The following is a 17,475-nucleotide window of genomic DNA, read 5'->3' on the forward strand; positions in this document are numbered from 1 at the left end:
TTTCACCACCACTCCATTGAGGATCTTCCTCAGCAGGCTTACAATACTGTTCTTCCCATTCTGAAGGAAAGATCAGCTCACTTAATGTTTGTTATCTGTTGGAAGACATGAAGACAAGTCTGAAGCCCTTTGGGTCTCTTGGTTGGAACATGGTGTTTATGAGGCAAAGGTCACAATTAATTTGCTTGCACATACCTTATGGTTCAGATTGCTTCCTTAACTACAAGATGCCACAAAAATGCCTTCTCTGCAAAGTTTGAGTGGCTGACTACACATTGTAAAGACAAGCAGCTTGGTATCCCAGATGCCCACACCTACACACTATAAAACAGTATAGACTATGCTCAGTCAATGGTCCAGCCCTGAGAAATTTTAGGAAACCTATAGAAGGGTTTTGCTATATCTCATAGTTTCAGGGTGTTATAGCAATAGAAAACAGACTCAAACAGAAAATAATGACTGTATTTTGTATGTGAGAGTGACATGAGTTTTGAGGGGCCAGGGGCAGAATGATGGAATTTGGATGTTGTCCCCTCCAAAACTCATGTGGAAATTTGATCTCCAATGTGGCAGTGTTGGAAACTGATTGAGTCATGGGGGTGGATCCCTTATGAATGGATTAATGCTCTCCCTGGGGGAGGGGGGAGTAATGAGTGAGTTCTCTCTCTATTAGTCCCTGCGAGAGAGCTTGTTGTTTATAGGACCCTGGCACCTCCTCTCTCTTGCTTCTCTCTCTTGCTTCCTCTCGCCATGTAATCTGCTTGTACCCACCAGCTGCCTGCCACTTTCTGCCATGAGTAGAAGCAGCCTGAGGACCATGCCAGATGCAGCTGTCCCAGAATCGTAAGCCAAATAAACCTCTCTTCTTTATAAATTACCCAGTCTCAGGTAATTCTGTTATAGCAACACAAATGAACTAATACACAGGGGATACCCAAGAATTGTAACACTAGTTAGGAAGTTTTTATTCAGTCAATTGTGTTTTTATTCCCACTCAGAAAAGGACTATGTACCTGATCCTTTAACCTCTTGGCTTCCACTGCCACCCTGTGACTAGTATATCTTATAGGACCTGTCTATAAATAGTCTGTAGTATATTAGCTCTAATTATGTCAATCTGTAATATCCAAAAAGAATGATCACTTTTAGATTTCAGCAATAACATTATTTTGTTATTAAAATCAGGTGCTGGAAATACATTTTGCTGCTAGTTTTCGTTCAAATCCAACTTCTATGAAAAATTCCACCTGATTCTTCCTTCCATGTCAGAGAGAAATTTACCTCTAAAAAAGGAAAGGAAAGAATCATCCTCAGCTTTATTCCCTGAAGTTTCATTTTTCTTTTCTCGGGAGAAGAATCTCTGTACCAAAGGCTGCAGTTTGTATTATCCCTGTCTCTGTCTCTTTCTGAGTATTTACTTTGGGAGACCTGGGAGTTTCCATTTATTTCTTTTGGACCCAAAGTAGGTAACCATTCAGGTCAAGACAGGAAATAAAAAGTATTAAAGCTACTGACTTTATTGTGAAAATCCACCAGGCAATCAACACCTGCTACTGAGTGCTCTTTCCTGAGCAGATTCTTGTTCAAGGTGGCAGAAGGAAGAAGATAGAGCTGTTGCCCTCCTGGCCTTAATAATCTAGAGTAAAAAGGCAGGAATTTCTCTCTCTTCTCTTTTCTTTTTAAAGATATCTATGATATACACATAACTAACATGCCAACAGTGCCAACAACACTGTGTGTCTGTGAATTGAGAAATCATTCCATGAGTCAAGAAAAGAAACCTGTAGAACAAGTTAGACTAAATCAGTGATTTCCTATTTGTGGGTTATGGACCCATGAGAATCCAAGGAATATTTACACGGGGACTATGAATTTATTTGCATTCCAATCATAATGTGTAGTTTGAATTAACAAGGATATCTCCATCTATTGATTGAAGCAGTCATGAGTGTGGGCTCTTCATCCAGATTGCTTGGGTTCAGATCCTAACTCTTTTACTTAGCAACTTTGTGTCCTTGGACAAGGCACTTAATCTCTTTGTGCTTTAGTTTCCTCATTCTCAACTACACAGAGTTGGTAGGAGGAGCAGAACAGATAAGACATTTTTCATGCTTAGGCTTGTACTCGGTCCTCAGGGAGAAATTGATATTTATTAGTAAGTACACACCATAAGCAGACAGGTATTTTTCTCTTTTATCACTTTATATCCAATTTTACATGGACCTCACCTGGTTTTAAAGAACTTAGAGAGAAAGGAAGAAGCCAACAGATTGGCCCTTCTTTCTGCTTCCCAGTTTTGGAGAAGGGCATAAAGGCCAAGTCACTGTATAGGCTGAGCCCCATTCCCCCTGTCTGTCAGCCATGTCCCGAAACACAAAAGTTCCTGTCAAATGCCTCTCACTCTGGATCCAGCTGCAGGGACATTCACAGTACACAGGCCCTATAGTTCACACATGGCCATTTGAGTTTCATTTACCCATTGCTACAAAGTAAAATATAGATTAAGGCTTCTGAGAACCAATAACAGATCAACATTTGGGCATATTCATGCTGTGGATGTACTGAACACATGTATGCCCAGATTCACAAGCTCGTAGTAAGAAGTGAGATGAAGACATACTCTATTGACTTTAGTGAGCACATAATCTTTATGTGGACAGGTTGGGTATAAGGAATTAGCAGCACACTCCACCTAGATAGTGGATATAAAACTCCGAAGACATTTTTTTGCATAAGATAAAAAAAATATGAAATTCAGCTCATGCTTCTGCCAGAGTGTGGTAGAGCTATTGTTTAATCTTAGTGTTTATGGGCTCCTTCTGAATTCTTGTTTTGCTCCTTTGTGTACCCATAGTTTCATACTGTGGGAATTTGGGTGTGGTTTATTCTTTCTCATTTGATGTTGTTGTTTTGCTTTTTTTATAAGGGTTGGGCAGGCAGGCAGTTTGGTTTGTTTTTCCAGTTCTAATGGACTACTTTTATTGAGTCTGCTAAATCTTCGCTGTTACTCCTACCAAAACACTTCATTTCAGTGTTGGATACTTAAGCAAATACTTTAGACTGACGAAGCAGATAAAAAGTGGTCTCTCTACCTCCAAAGCTTACACTCTCCAAACTAGGAACAGTACCTCTCCATGAGCTCCACTCTTTGCTCCATCTAAGCAGAAGCTATTTGGATAATCAGAAGACATTGAAGGAAGCCTTTAAATAGACTATTTGAGTCACAGTAAATTGACTGTCTATGATAGATTTGATTGAAGAATCACTGTCCTAGGAAAAAGGAAACCAGAAACTCTTCTGGACCAACTCTCAACAAAGTGATAAAGTAGAATCTGTCTCTGTCTCTTCCAGGGTCTAGGGATTTAAATATCAACTTCTGACAGCACCTCAAAAATCATATCTTCCTCAATTCTTCCTCCTTCTCTTCCCCAACCACATCAAACAACTTTCTGTGTTCTATTCTTTCCAGATCACACTCTCTTCTTCATGACTATATGGAGGGGATTGAGATTGCTTAGGTAAATTATGCTGGCCTCAGATACTGGCTATCAAATAAAGCATCCTATGTAAGTTGCAAATTGTCTTAATTCAGTGAAAATTCCTATTTGTCCTAACAGTCTTTAATAAATAATGGTAATAAAGAAGGAAGAAGATATGTTTATTGAGCATCTTTTACATGCCAGATTCTGAGTAATGCATTTTACATGCTTATTATCTCATTAAATCTCATAATGAAGCCATGATCTGGATACCATTATTGTCTCTATCTTACAGGTAAACTTCAACCACATAAATAAATATTAGGATTATTGGAATTCAGATCTCTAACCACAAACCACTTGCACTTTTTAAAATAACGCTGCATTCTTTAAGATCTGTCACTAAAACATGCATGTCCTGGGACCAGTCACTAATCTTATCTAAAACTTTCTATTTGTTCTCTAATTCCTATAGAAAGGTGTGAGTTTTAATTAGATCTTTATGTTAATGTGACTTTGTATTTAATTCAATAGATTTAATAGATTTCAATAGATTTAATTCGACGGTCTGTGAGGAAGAGCATGTGAAATGGTTTTAAGCATATTGTTCCTGCCTACATCAGAGTTTTGGCAAAGATCAAATATAAGCCAGGCATGGAGCTGGGGGAAGCTGAAACCAGCCACAGCCAAGTAAAGAGCACAACCAAAATACCATTTTCATGTGGGTAGCCCACCACAGCCACTGCAATTGCTATGGCTGCCACAAAAGCGGTTAATCTCTATAGCAGCACTCACAGCCACCATGCAGATGGCATGCCAGACTCTCAACTGCATTAACACAAGGAGAGGCACCAGCAGAGACAAAAAAAAAAGGAGAGGTTTTCTCTCTGCACAAAGTACACTCCAGAGTAATAGAATAAGTATCTGATTTACGATAACAAGGGAGGCCTTGATCACATCTGTCTCAGTACTGGACAGATCATCTAGGCAACAAACCAAGAGAGGCACAGTTAATCTATCAGATGGAGAGAACAAATCTATGGTTATTAGTGGGGGGAGGGGGAGGGGAAAGAAAAGGGGAGAGGAAAGGGAGGGAAGGGGAATGAGGGAGGAGGAAGGGGCAGGGGAGAGATTAAATAAGGGGCATAAAGAATAAGTATGATTTGTAACAATGAATATGCTAATAAAAATAAATAAATAAAACAAACAAAACAAAACACACAACTTCATAAATGGCAAACTACTATAGATATTTATGAAGTTATCATCTCCAGTATCTTCATCAATATCAGATCCTGGAAGAAAGTGAACAACCGTGACCTAGAGTTGAAAAACAAAACAGTTAGTCAAAGGGGTCCTGGAGAGAGTGAAAATTGATGTGGATTTATAGAAAGAGCAATCATGCTGGAGGATTAGAAAGTTAAAAAATACACAAAAGCTAAGAAAGAAAATAAAATAAATTATACGGCCTAGATCCCTGTAAGTGGTGATTGAACATCTGCCTTTCTGTGATCTGAGCCAGATCAGGGCCCAGTGTAGGAGGAGACTCTGAAAATGTCTCCAATTTGGCTGGTCAGATAGGGGAGCATCAGCGAATCAGATGAAAATTTGTAGATGTGTAGACTCGTAGATCAGCAGGAAATAAGTAACAAGAGGGTTGGTAGCTCAGGCTCATCCCAAAAGAATTTCAGCAATTGCTGGTTGTACTCCAGAACATGCACAAACAATATATCATAATGATGAAGAATTTGACTCTGGGGTTAGATTTTATGTGTTTGAACCCCAAATTAGCCATTTACTAGGGGGTACCTGAAGCCAAGTTACCTAACCTCTCTAAGATCCAGTTTTCCTATCTATAAAATGTAGATAGTGATAGTACCTACTTCATATGATTATTGTGAGAAATGAATACCAAATGTATTTAGCAGAGTACCTGGCATATACAAGGTATTCAATAATTAACTGTTGTTTTATTCTACTCTCCCCTGCATCCCGCTTTTCTAAGTCACAAACTAAATAGTTGTTCATTGATTGACAGTTTAAGAAAGTCTTGTGACTTCCTAGACCTATGCCTTTCTCCCACCCAGTTCCAGGTGTATGTATGTCAGTGATATGAGGAGAGGAGTAAGGGGGTTAATATAAAATTGCCCAATTTAATACCACCCAGAATATTATCTTCAGAGAAAGAGGCAAACCCAGGCACAGCTGATGAGTTAACCAGATATGATACAGAAAACATTTCCTTCTTCTTTTTGGTTTCAAGTCTGTTTGGGGGGCTGTAGATCTCTCTAGCTCAGTTGGTACTTGGAGGCCACAGAGAAGATGCCTATTCTGATGGGAGGGCCTGCCCTACTGTGGATAGCTTTTCTGCTCTTCTGTAAGTAGAGGTTCAGTTATCCCTTCTGGAGGGGCCAAAATGGATCTGTGGAGCAGCTGGGGTGGGAACTTTGACAGTATTGATGGTGGCCTTTTCTAGGTCATGTGCAAACCATGGGGCATTTCCCAGGGACTCTGTAGTGGAGACAAGTTGGAAAGCAGAGGAAACTGGGCTAAGCAACACCTAAGGGGAAAGCCAGACTGAAAACCTGCTTCCTTGTGATCAATTTCTCTGGCATCTCCTAGAGTGCAAAATTTCTCCTAAGGAAGGGAGGATACAAGCTCCGTCTGGGTCAGATTCCTGAGAAGATGGTTAGCCCTTAAAACTTCATGGATGTAGATCTCATCCCCATACCCAGACCCCAGTCCTACAGAGTCCCAGAAGTCTGAGGATAGACACTAACTTATCCTCTCTGGACTCTTGCAGCTCCGGATGGCATGTTAGCAGGTGAGTCCTCTGTCCTTGTTCCCTCAGCATGTCAAAATATCTGGGCATTGCTCTCCCCTCACTATTTGCCTTCATCCCATCACTTCTGTTTCCTAATGAGTATGAATCTGCTCCTCCCTGACCAAACTACTTCCTATCTCCATCTTACCTAGTCTTTTTTCATTTTCCCTATTCAAAAGCTTCTCACATACCATTGCATTCTCTCAAGTCATCCCCTCTGTTTAGGTCAACAACCATACCTGTTGCACACCAACATATCTCAGCCTCTCTCCCAGTTACTTTTACATAATCTCATTTAGTTCTTACATCATCATCACCATCATCATTATTGCTATTTTATAATTGAGGATGCTGAAACTCAGATTAAGTAATTTTCTGGAGGTTACACAGCTAACAAGGGACTGGATTCCAACATAAGTAATTTGGATCCAAGTCCAGTTTTCTTTTGACTATGTTACTCTTACATTACCGTCTAACTACTTCCTTGGCCTCCGTTCAAATTTGCACCACACCCCTTTGTTCCTGGAAGCCATTAAAGACTGACTTTCTCGGTGCTTCTCACTACCTTCCAGGATTGACATGTATTTTGCACTCCATACACACTCATAATTTAATAGGCATAAAAATTTAGAGGTTGGAAAGACCTTGTATTTCATCTAGTCCAACACCTTTTTCCATTGTACATGCATTTATTCACTCAATAAATGTTTAATGAACGTTTACTATGTAACAGCTATGGTGCTGAGCAATCATTGATCATGACAGATACTGTCTATGCCTGATAAAAGATTGCAGTCCTCATGTGCAGACACAAGAGAATTAGAATAATTATCCCAAATTACATAGTACGTTTGTTTGTTTGTTTGTTTTAAAAACTCCTGCGTTTGTGTCCTCTTTCTCCCCAGGCTGGGAGCTCCCTGGGGCCACAACACTATTTCCTGCATCCTTCAACTCTTTCCCTAGGAAGCAGGACAGAGTCTTATCACCATCAGTATAAGGGTAGACTGACCATTGACTGTCTGACTATTGGTATGTTTGTACTTTTGAGCCTAGACAGTTTTCAATAATTGTTTTCCCTCTATATCTCTTTCTATAATTTTATCTTCTTGAAGTCACCTGGAAATCTGTGATATCCTTGAGACCCCCATGGAATAGAATATTTAAAGGAGAGAATGTGACTCTTACATGCAATGGGAAAAATTTCCTTGAAGTCAACTCCACTAAGTGGACCCATAATGGCAACCTTTCAGTAGTGACAACTTCGAGTTGGGATATCTTGAATGCCAGCATCCAGGACAGTGGGAAATACAAATGTCAGAACCAAAATTTTAAAGAGAGTGAACCTGTGTACCTGGAAGTCATCAGCGGTAAGTTCCAGAGAAAAGAAAATATAGATTTTCCCATGTGAGGAATGGCCTATCTGAAGATGGGAAGAAAGGAGGTTATTTCAAGGCTTAGGGCAACAGGGTGGGACTCAGAATCTCTTATTCAAGACCCCTTCTTCTCTCTTCTTCTATTTCCATTCTTTCTGCCTACCCTTATGATTTCTTTCAATATTCTGGTCAACATTACTCCTCTATTTTCCTCTGACTATCTTTTCTGCATAGTTGCAGATGTATAATATATGGTCAAATGACATGATGGATATGTGGACATTGCAAAGAGCTGTGTATTTGGAATAGAATCAAAAGGTTTGATCTAAAGATTTTCTCTGCATGATCCATGTGCCCTGACTTGAATATTGTCATATTGTCAAGGTTGTACTGTTCCTGATGAAAGATATCTGTGTACATTCCTATGTTCTCTATTGTTATTTAAGATAAAATCTTATGTCTGTTTCATCTTAGTCACTCTCCTACCACCAATGATTTACATAACATGCTTAGGCATACGCGGGTACTTCAAAAAGTTCATGGAAAAATAGACTTAAAAGATAATGCTAATCTTTCTATGAACTTTTTGAAGTACCCTCATGGTGGGTTAATCAATAAATGTTGAGAGAACAAATGAAAGATTTCATTTGGACGGATAGGTCAATGTTATACTTTGTATTTTCCTCTTGAGTGAAAAGAGATGTTTCAACATTTCATGTTTCAGGATTTTATATGTAAATTCTAAATACAAATGAAAATAATGTAGAATAGCTTCTTTACTTCTTTGCAATAGATTCTAGATTGCTCCTAAATAAAATATGCTTGCACAAGCTAGCCATATTTCCATTTGATTTTTATAGTGACATTAGCCATAGAACCTATTCTTGTCTTATACTGTGTTATTATTGACAAATATCTGTTGAGTATCTACTGACTCCTACGTATTTTGTTAAGCACTGGGTATGTAATATAGAACCAGACATGGCCTCTGATCTCCTGGAGCATAAACCTAAATGGGGAAGAGGACATTAATTTAAAAATTATACAAATAATTCATTAAAATTTTGACACATTTTAAGGATGTTTGGGGGCCAACTATGATTAATAGTAGAACTGTGAAGTGCCTAGGAGGTAACAGAGGACAAAACAGGCACTCTCCTAGGCTAAAAGTCCCCAGATAGAACATTTTTATTTCCCTTAGTGATTAGAACTAGGAATAATTGTTCTGAAGGGAATTATGGGTCTTAGGCCTTCCATGCACGCACTCAACAGAAAGGTCTGAGAGACTTTATGGCCCCAGACTGGCTTTTCAGGAGGAGAGAGGATTTATCAATATAGAAGACAAGTTATAAGCACTATTTTGTGTTTCCTTTTTATTGGCCATATGAGCCAAGAAATGAGTTAATGATAATTCCTGGTTTCTGATACAAATTCTATGTGTGACCCCTTATTTTATCTATATACCTCCCTTCTCTCTCTCTCTCTCTCTCTCTCTCTCTCTCTCTCTCTCTCTCTCTCTCCATTCATTGTTAAGTAAATAACATAATGTATGTGCTTCAGACTGGCTGCTACTTCAAGCCTCTCCTGCGGTGGTGACCGAAGGCCAGTCTCTCCTCTTAAGGTGCCACGGTTGGAAGAACCGGGATGTCTATAAGGTGATCTACTATAAGAATGGCAAAGCTCTCAAATACTGGTATGAGAACCACAACATCTCAATTACAAGTGCCACAATTGAAGACAGTGGCACCTATTACTGCAAGGGCAATCTTTGGCAGTTGCCCTATACCTCTGAGCCCCTCAACATTACTGTAATAAAAGGTGAGTTAGTAAAGGAAAGGGATGGAGTCCATAGCAGGGGAGGGAGGAGAGGACATCTGAGCCTGAAGTGGTTGCAACTTGTAGAATGGAAGTAGCTGTGATATCTTGGAAAGGCTACTAGACTTGCAATGAGGAGACCTTGGTTATAGTATACATCTCAGTCTCCGTTGTAGATTTCTTATTTGTTAAATGGTGATAATAATGCCTGCTCACACTATGGAATTTTTGTGAAGATTAATGTGGTAATATTTATGAAATGGCTTTGTAAACTGTTAAGTACTACCCAAGCATAACAGATTGTGATTGCTATTTTGATCTCAAAGTCATCTCTTGCTCCTGGGGAGAGCACTTAAATTTATCAAATTGAAAGGGAGTTTCAAAGTTGAAGAAACAAAGGATGAGACAAACTTGAAGAGTCCATTCCGGCTTAGGCAGGCCAGGAAAGGAAGCCAATGAGTCAGTAAACTGTGTGCCTATGTGTTGTGGGATGAGGGAATGGGCTGATGAGAGAGAGGGTAGGCAGCTGAGCTGTCTCCATGACACAGATGGAACTGGAAACCATCATGTTAAGTGAAGTAAGTCATGCACCCAAAGAAAAATGCTGCATGGTCTCACTCATATATGGAAACTAAAAATAAAGCAAAATAAAATAAAAAGTGGCTCCCACAGAAATAGAGAGTAGAATATTGGTTACCAGAGCCTGGAAGGAGAGAGGAGTTGGGGGATGACAACTGGTGAACTAACAGGTACAAAACTATGTTATCTATCCTATGTGAATCATTGTGCAGTGTGTACATGTATTGCAAAAACACACTGTACTCCACAAAAATAAACAAATAAAATGGAAAAAAAAGAAATTTCCATTAAAAGAGAGAGAGAGAGAAATATTTGCTATTTAATTGTTTCTGGGCTTCCAGTATCTGCATCTGCAAAGTAGAAGGTTTAGTCTAGACTTCATTTGGATCACTTAAGGAACTTAAAAAAATATTATTGTCCCTTGTTCATCTCTTGGGATTCCTATTTAATTGGTTTGGAGTGAGGCTTGGGCATCAGTATTTTTAAAAGCTGTTTCAGGTTATGGTAATTAGTGTTGATGACCACTTGTCTAGGTGATCTCTAAGTGATTTCTAGCTATAACATTCTGGAGCTCTATAATTCTAGAATAATCACAAAAACCAATACCATATAAATAGAATAACAGAGTCACAAAGTAGTAGAATCAAAAGGCAACTTCATTTCACCCAACAGGCATGTATGAAATGATTGATTGATTGATTGATTGAGAAATAAGGCATTGGTGACCCCCTGGCCTCATTCTGTCTCCTTTCCTCCATGAAATTATATAAGTATGTGGATGCTGGTTTTGTCAACTCCAAGAAAGGTGCCATCTTTCCTGTGACTGTCCCCCTTGGACACACTGGCTAGAGGAACTGACAGGGTTATCAGGAAATACTCAGGATTCCCTAGGGCCTCAGGTAGTACAGACTGAGGAACCCAATATCCCATGAGTTTTTTTCTCTCTCCTCCTGCATGCCATGTTATGCTAAAGATGGAGGATTACAGTTGGCCCTTCTCTTAGGGAGGGTAAAGCTCTGAACCTCATTTTTCAGTTCCTAATATAAATTGTGTTTTTCTTGCATCTATGTTCCACTGTAGCTCACCAAAGCAAGTACTACTGGCTACAATTTTTTATCCCATTGTTGGTGGTGATTCTGTTTGCTGTGAACACAGGATTATATATCTCAACCCAGCAGCAGTTCCTATTTCTCTTGAAGAGCCAGAGGACCAGGAAAGGCAACAAACTTCCCAGATCCTAAGCCAGACTTAAAAAAAAAAAAAAAAAAAGTGATGTCTCTGCTCAAGAAATATTTAAAACAGCAATATTTTTCCAGCATCAGCAATTGCTTCTCAATTGTCAAACATAACTCACAACATAGAAAAGTCTGTGTTCAAGGCTTTATAGAACTGCTGCATTAAACCAACTGAAACTGGTTAACTGGCATGTACTAGTAAGTCCTCAATAAACATTGGTTGAATAAATGAAAGAATGAATAGATTTATTTGTTAGCAGTTGTAAAAGAGAAGTACAATGTGAATAAAATAATGATGAAACTATGTAACATGATGTTTCTAAGTATTCAAGACTTGCTAGTTTGTTTTCTTCTAGAGGCAAGAACCATGAAGTTCTAGATTATAAATGTCCTCTCTTGACCATTGTAAGTATGAACTAGAAATGAGAAGAGGGGTTGATAATTTTTATACTCTCTCCAACTTATTATCTATGAGCTTCTGGTTCTTGGCCAAATCTGGAGCAGTCTTGGGCCATAGGATTTTTTAAAAATTTTATTTTATTTTGTCAATATACAATGTGGTTGATTATTGTAGCCCATCACCGAAACCTCCCTCCCTCGTCCCTCTCCCCCCTCCCTCCCAACAACCTCCTTTCTGTTTGCTTGTGTATCAACTTCAAGGAATTGTAATTAAGTGGGATTCATCTCAGGGATGCAAGGTTAGTTCAACATATGCAAATCAATAAATGTGACACACTGTATCGATAAAATCAAACACAAGGACCATATGATCATCTCTACAGATGCTGAAAAAAGCATTTGATAAAATTCAACACTCATTCATGACAAAGACCCTCTATAAGTTAGGTATAGATGGAAATTATCTCAGCATAATTAAAGCCATATATGATAAACCCACTGCCAATATCATCTTAAATGGGGAAAAGCTGAAAGTTTTTCCTTTAAGAACAGAAACTAGACAAGGATGCCCACTCTCACCACTCCTATTCAACATAGTGTTGGAAGTACTACCTAGAGCAATCAGAGAAGAGAAGGAAATAAAGGGCATCCAGATTGGAAAAGATGAAGTCAAACTGTCCCTCTTTGCAGATGACATGATCCTATATATCAAACAGCCTAAAGCCTCTACAAAAATACTCTTGGAGTTGATAAAAGATTTCAGCAAAGTAGCAGGATACAAAATCAACACACAAAAATCAGTAGCATTTCTATTCTCCAATAGTGAACATACAGAAAGAGAAATCAAGAATGCTTGCCCATTTACAATAGCCACCAAAACAATAAAATACTTAGGAATTGAGTTAACCAAGGAGGTGAAAAATCTCTATAATGAGAACTACAAACCACTGCTGAGAGAAATTAAAGAGGACACAAGAAGATGGAAAGATCCCATGCTCTTGGATTGGAAGAATCAACATTGTGAAAATTTCCATACTACCCAGTGATATACAAATTCAATGCAATTCCCATCAGAATTCCAATGACATTTTTCTCAGAAATGGGAAAAACTATCCTGACATTTATATGGAATAACAAAAGACCACACATAGCCAAAGCAATTCTTAGCAAAAATAAATAAATAAATAAATAACAGCTGGAGAAATAACACTACCTGGCTTTAAACTATACTACAAAGCTATAATAACCAAAACAGCATGATACTGGAATAAAAACAGACACACTGATCAATGGAATAGAACAGAGAATCTAGAAATAAACCCCCACATCTACAGCCATCTGATCTCTGACAAAGGCACCAAGCCTATACACTGGGGAAGAGATTGCCTCTTCAGCAAATGGTACTGGGATAACTGGATATCCATATGCAGGGGAATGAAACTTGAACCATAGGATTCTGAGAATGAATTACAGTCTAGGATTCTTCTGTGATTGTTTTACCCTCTAATAACTACCAAATTATATCTTGAGTTTACATATCTTAATTTCTATATAACACCTGAACTAAGCATTTTGGAGAAATTGTAGCAAAAAATATCAATCAGTACACTCAGCTCTGAAAACAGCCCAGTACTGAAAAAGTTCTTAGGCAAAGGAACTACTCAGTTTTAGTTTGTTTATTTTCCCTTTCATTTTGTGTCCTCACAACATTCACTGGAGGTTCAGACTTTTCTCATGGCGTAAATGGAATTAATTTTCTACCTCTTATAATGCTACCCATTAGAAAGTGTGTGAACCAGACAGGAGAAGGCATTGATCAAAATCCTGACTCTTCTACTTTCTAGGTTTGTGATTTGAGAGAATCTTTTTACATATCCATGGGCCTTAGTATTTCATTTGGAAAATAATACTAATTATAGTCATCCCATCTACCTCTTAGGGTTCTTCTGAGAATCAAGTAAGAGGCTATATCTGGAACTTCTTTGTAAATTACAAAGAATTATAAAAACTTAGGAATTTTTTGTATCAATACAAGACCCAGTCATTGCAAACACTACCCCACACTCTGTCCATGGAGGTAGTTATATACTGTGGGCTTAAGGAAAGCACTAGCAAGAGAGGCAGCATATTGTCAATACTCACCCTGAGCTCATAGCCATCAGTGAGAGATCAGAATGCCTATAGTTTACCCATGCTTTAGAACATCAGGATGTGCATTCAATAACATGAAGTGTATTTGGGGGGAAAATTTGTAACTATCCATAAGACCAAAAAGTCCTATTTTCTCTAAAGAATGTCTTTGGGCCACAAAACAAAGAAGAGCTTCCCCCCCCCACCACCACCCTTTGTGTATTTATTTATTTATTTACTTACTTACTTAAACAGGTATCTAGTACGCACCTCCTTCACACTCTTCTCCACTTTAAAAAAAAATCATTTCAGAGAGGTAAGAAATAACCAGATTATCAGTGAATGGCCTGTCACTTGGTTTTATGTAAGAAAATTGATGAATGGAGAAGAGATTTATCTTGCCACAATAGGCCAGAAAAAGTTTCTGTAGGAGGATCCCTGGTGTTGCTCTAGTACACTTCTGCCTATTTTAGGTTATAGCCTTGGGACCAGTCTCGCCACCGCACTTATAAACAACACCTTGTTCCACAGTGTCCCATACAGTGCATCAGCATCATAGACATCAGGCTAGAGAGCAATCACTCTTTTATTTCAGAAAAAGGTCTGAGGCCAAACAACTCAGTTGGTAACTGAGAGGTACTTGGCATGTGTAGAAAGTTTAGACTTGATCGACTTGAGATACATCTTCTGAGAGATTTTCTAGGTTCTTGAGTGTCACAATTTACTTTTTCCTGCCCTTTTATCTTCACTTTAAGTTTGAAGGGCTATGGATAGATCACAGGTCTGGAAGATCAAGCTGCTGCTGACCAGCCGTGTGACTGGGCCAAGTTACTTGCCAGTCTCTGAGATTCTATTTTCTCTGTGTAAAAAGAGAGGTTTAGACTAGGTGGTTTCTAAGGTCCCTTTGATCCCAGGAATGTTGTCAGTCATTCCTTTGTCATTCAGTTCTTATGTAGTGATCATATAGGCACAAAGGCTCTGAATGTATTCCTCAGGAAGCTTTAGTGTGATTTTTTTCCTTCATCCTCCACACATTGGCCCCTTTCTTCACTGTGTTCTTCCATGTGTCTAAATTCTAGGTTTGCCTCAGACCTGTGTCTACCATTTATTTCTCTCCATTTTCTTCTTGATAGTCTTACATCTTCAGATCCAAAGGAAATGTGGAAGACAGAGTTAGTGATTGCATATTTTGTGGACTCCTAAATTACAGCATTTACAAAGGTGTCTTTTTACTTTAATATGCATGAAATATTTTCTATCTCTGCCAGAGAAGGAGTATATATGTTATAAAGATGATTGGAATAGAAATAATTTACCCTAAATTAACCTTTGCCCCCCCATCAACATCAATCTCTTACCAAATTGGTCTAGGCCAGTCCACAGAGCAAAATGTATTCTCTCATGATTGCTGTTCCAAATTGCAGACACAAATCATCTTGAATTTCTATAGTTAGAGGTTGGTTTTCTGAATACCAAGTCAGTAGCTCTCTACTGGTGGCCAACAGAAAACAAATTCCCTTGGCCACCTTCAAAGTAGAGACTCAGACAGAAATACGATCTTGTCAGTATGTTGGGGAATTAAGTACTTGAAGAAAGGTTCTGCTCTTATCCTCTTTTCATTAAATGTGAAACGGTGACAACAGGAGTGGTTCCTTAAACCCAGAGATGGAAGCTTTATGTTGAGTATGGTAGAAGCACCTGCCAGCCTAGGTTTCTAGATAATCCCAGAGAGTGGAGCTGTTTTCCTGCCATAGATTTTCTACCCAGCTTCGGAGAGTTACTTACCAAGCCCAAGTCCCCACCTGCATTTCATCAACCTCTGCAACATTCCCATCATAAATCATTTACTCTATAAATGTGCCCAGGATCACTATCAAGTTCACTTGTATATATTCCTTACAGCACTCGTACTCTTTCCCTTGGAAATTGGAATGACATAGACCTACTTTCCTGTTATTTTCAGTTTTTCAAATATCACTGACAGTGGTCAGCAATCTCACTGTAAGGTAGTGGCACCAGGATGTAATAAAACTGAAATTGCTCACAGAGAAATTTTAGAAGACAAAAGAATGACTTCTTGTGGATTCTGAGAAAAATTCAGATTTTTATTCTTTTTAATCAGTTTCCAAGAAGATAATACTATACTGCTGTAACTAAATTGAGTCACAGTAAATACAGTTCAATATATAGAATAAAACTATTTTTAAAATTAAAATATAGGAGCCACTGATCTGCCATTACTAAAATATATCAAGGCTAAAAATTTGGGTTCTCCACTTAGGCCAATTACTTTTCTAAAATAGGATCATAAAATTGTTGGAAACCCCAAGAAACAGACTTTGAGACAGAGGTTTGAATGCAGCAAGTTTATTAGAGAGCGCTTTCAACACCTACACCTGTGAAGGAGTGAAGAAAGCAGAACTAGGCAGAGAGAGAAGTTGAAATGTGATACAGTCACAACAAAAACCTCAGGCTACCTCACAGGGTGAAAGCTTTGGAGCTGGAAGATCCCCGCATAAGTATCTCAAAGTGAGGCAATATCCTGACATAGACAAATCACTGGAAGCAGTATACCCCTAGAAAGGGAGGTAACCATGGAGAAAGGAGCTCTTCAGCAAGGACAATTTCTGAAGAGGACCTCAATGGAGAGCTGACAGCCCAAAGCACTACCAGCTGCTGAGGGAATGCATGGTAGGGTACTTAGGGGTGCAACCTTGGACGGACACCACAGCACCCACCAAATACAACTTCAGGTAGAAGACAGTGTGGCATTGGACATCGGACCTTTCCCCAACAGCTTTTACCTAGATTAGGTAGAATTACTAAGCAGATTTTGTTTTTTCGTTTTTTGATGAAACTCACAGAAATGAACTGACTCTATCATTTCTAGAAATCTGGACACTAGCGCAAGGATTTCTTTTATCCCCAGTCAGGCTTCATGTGCCAGTATTTTTTGCAAAGCAACCCAAGTTAACTTAATTTAAAGGATTTTTCATTTCCACAGACTTGTCCCATCCTCAGCACCCACATACCCCATGACATTCTTACAAGTGATATCTTGCCCCAGCACGGTCACCCCATTTGATCAGATGGATTCTGGATACTATAGGAACTGTTTGAAACTCACTGTATGCTTGTTCCTCAGTATAGAAGACTATGGTGGAGTGGAAGGATGAGAGAGAGAGAAAGAGGATTCTTCCTTGCACCAGAGCATACACTGCTTTCACCTTCTGTGATGCGCAGACATGAAATGCTGTTTGTAACTCAGTTTTAAAGTTGGAAGTATTCAAGAAGAAAGTTCTAAAAATTTACCCCTGCAACCTTAGGAGCTCACTGGAAAACTTTTGGTCAAGTTTCAGCTTTCTGTTCATTAATAAATATTTTCAGAAGTTGAGGTTAAAGTACTTATGTTTATGACACTATTTCTGAAAGTTTAGGTCTATCTTCCAAAGGAAACTATGCTTTTGTTTGGCTCCTTCCAACCTCTATCCTCTTTATTCCTGTGTATTGAAAGTATGAAAAGTGTTGAATTTTTCAGCATATTCTAACATTCAATCTGAGTTTTTTCATCTGGGCATCTCAGGACTATGGACAATTCACCTCTGTGTTCTCCATAGCCAATGCTTTTTTGCTTTCCCACA

General features: G+C 38.7%; 1 protein-coding gene across 1 annotated transcript; it reads left to right on the forward strand.

The window, feature by feature from the left end:
• Positions 1–5,800: 5,800 nt before the first annotated feature.
• FCER1A (Fc epsilon receptor Ia) lies at positions 5,801–11,318 on the forward strand (the record flags this gene model as incomplete). The annotated part of the gene is given in 6 exon segments (XM_063105876.1): positions 5,801–5,856; positions 6,283–6,303; positions 7,416–7,670; positions 9,237–9,494; positions 11,151–11,298; positions 11,300–11,318. Coding segments are annotated over 6 exon segments (756 nt in total), but the record flags the coding sequence as incomplete, so codon positions are not given.
• Positions 11,319–17,475: the final 6,157 nt, after the last annotated feature.

This window comes from Cynocephalus volans, chromosome 8 (assembly GCF_027409185.1).
Source record: "Cynocephalus volans isolate mCynVol1 chromosome 8, mCynVol1.pri, whole genome shotgun sequence".
NCBI classification, from domain to species: Eukaryota; Metazoa; Chordata; class Mammalia; order Dermoptera; family Cynocephalidae; genus Cynocephalus; species Cynocephalus volans.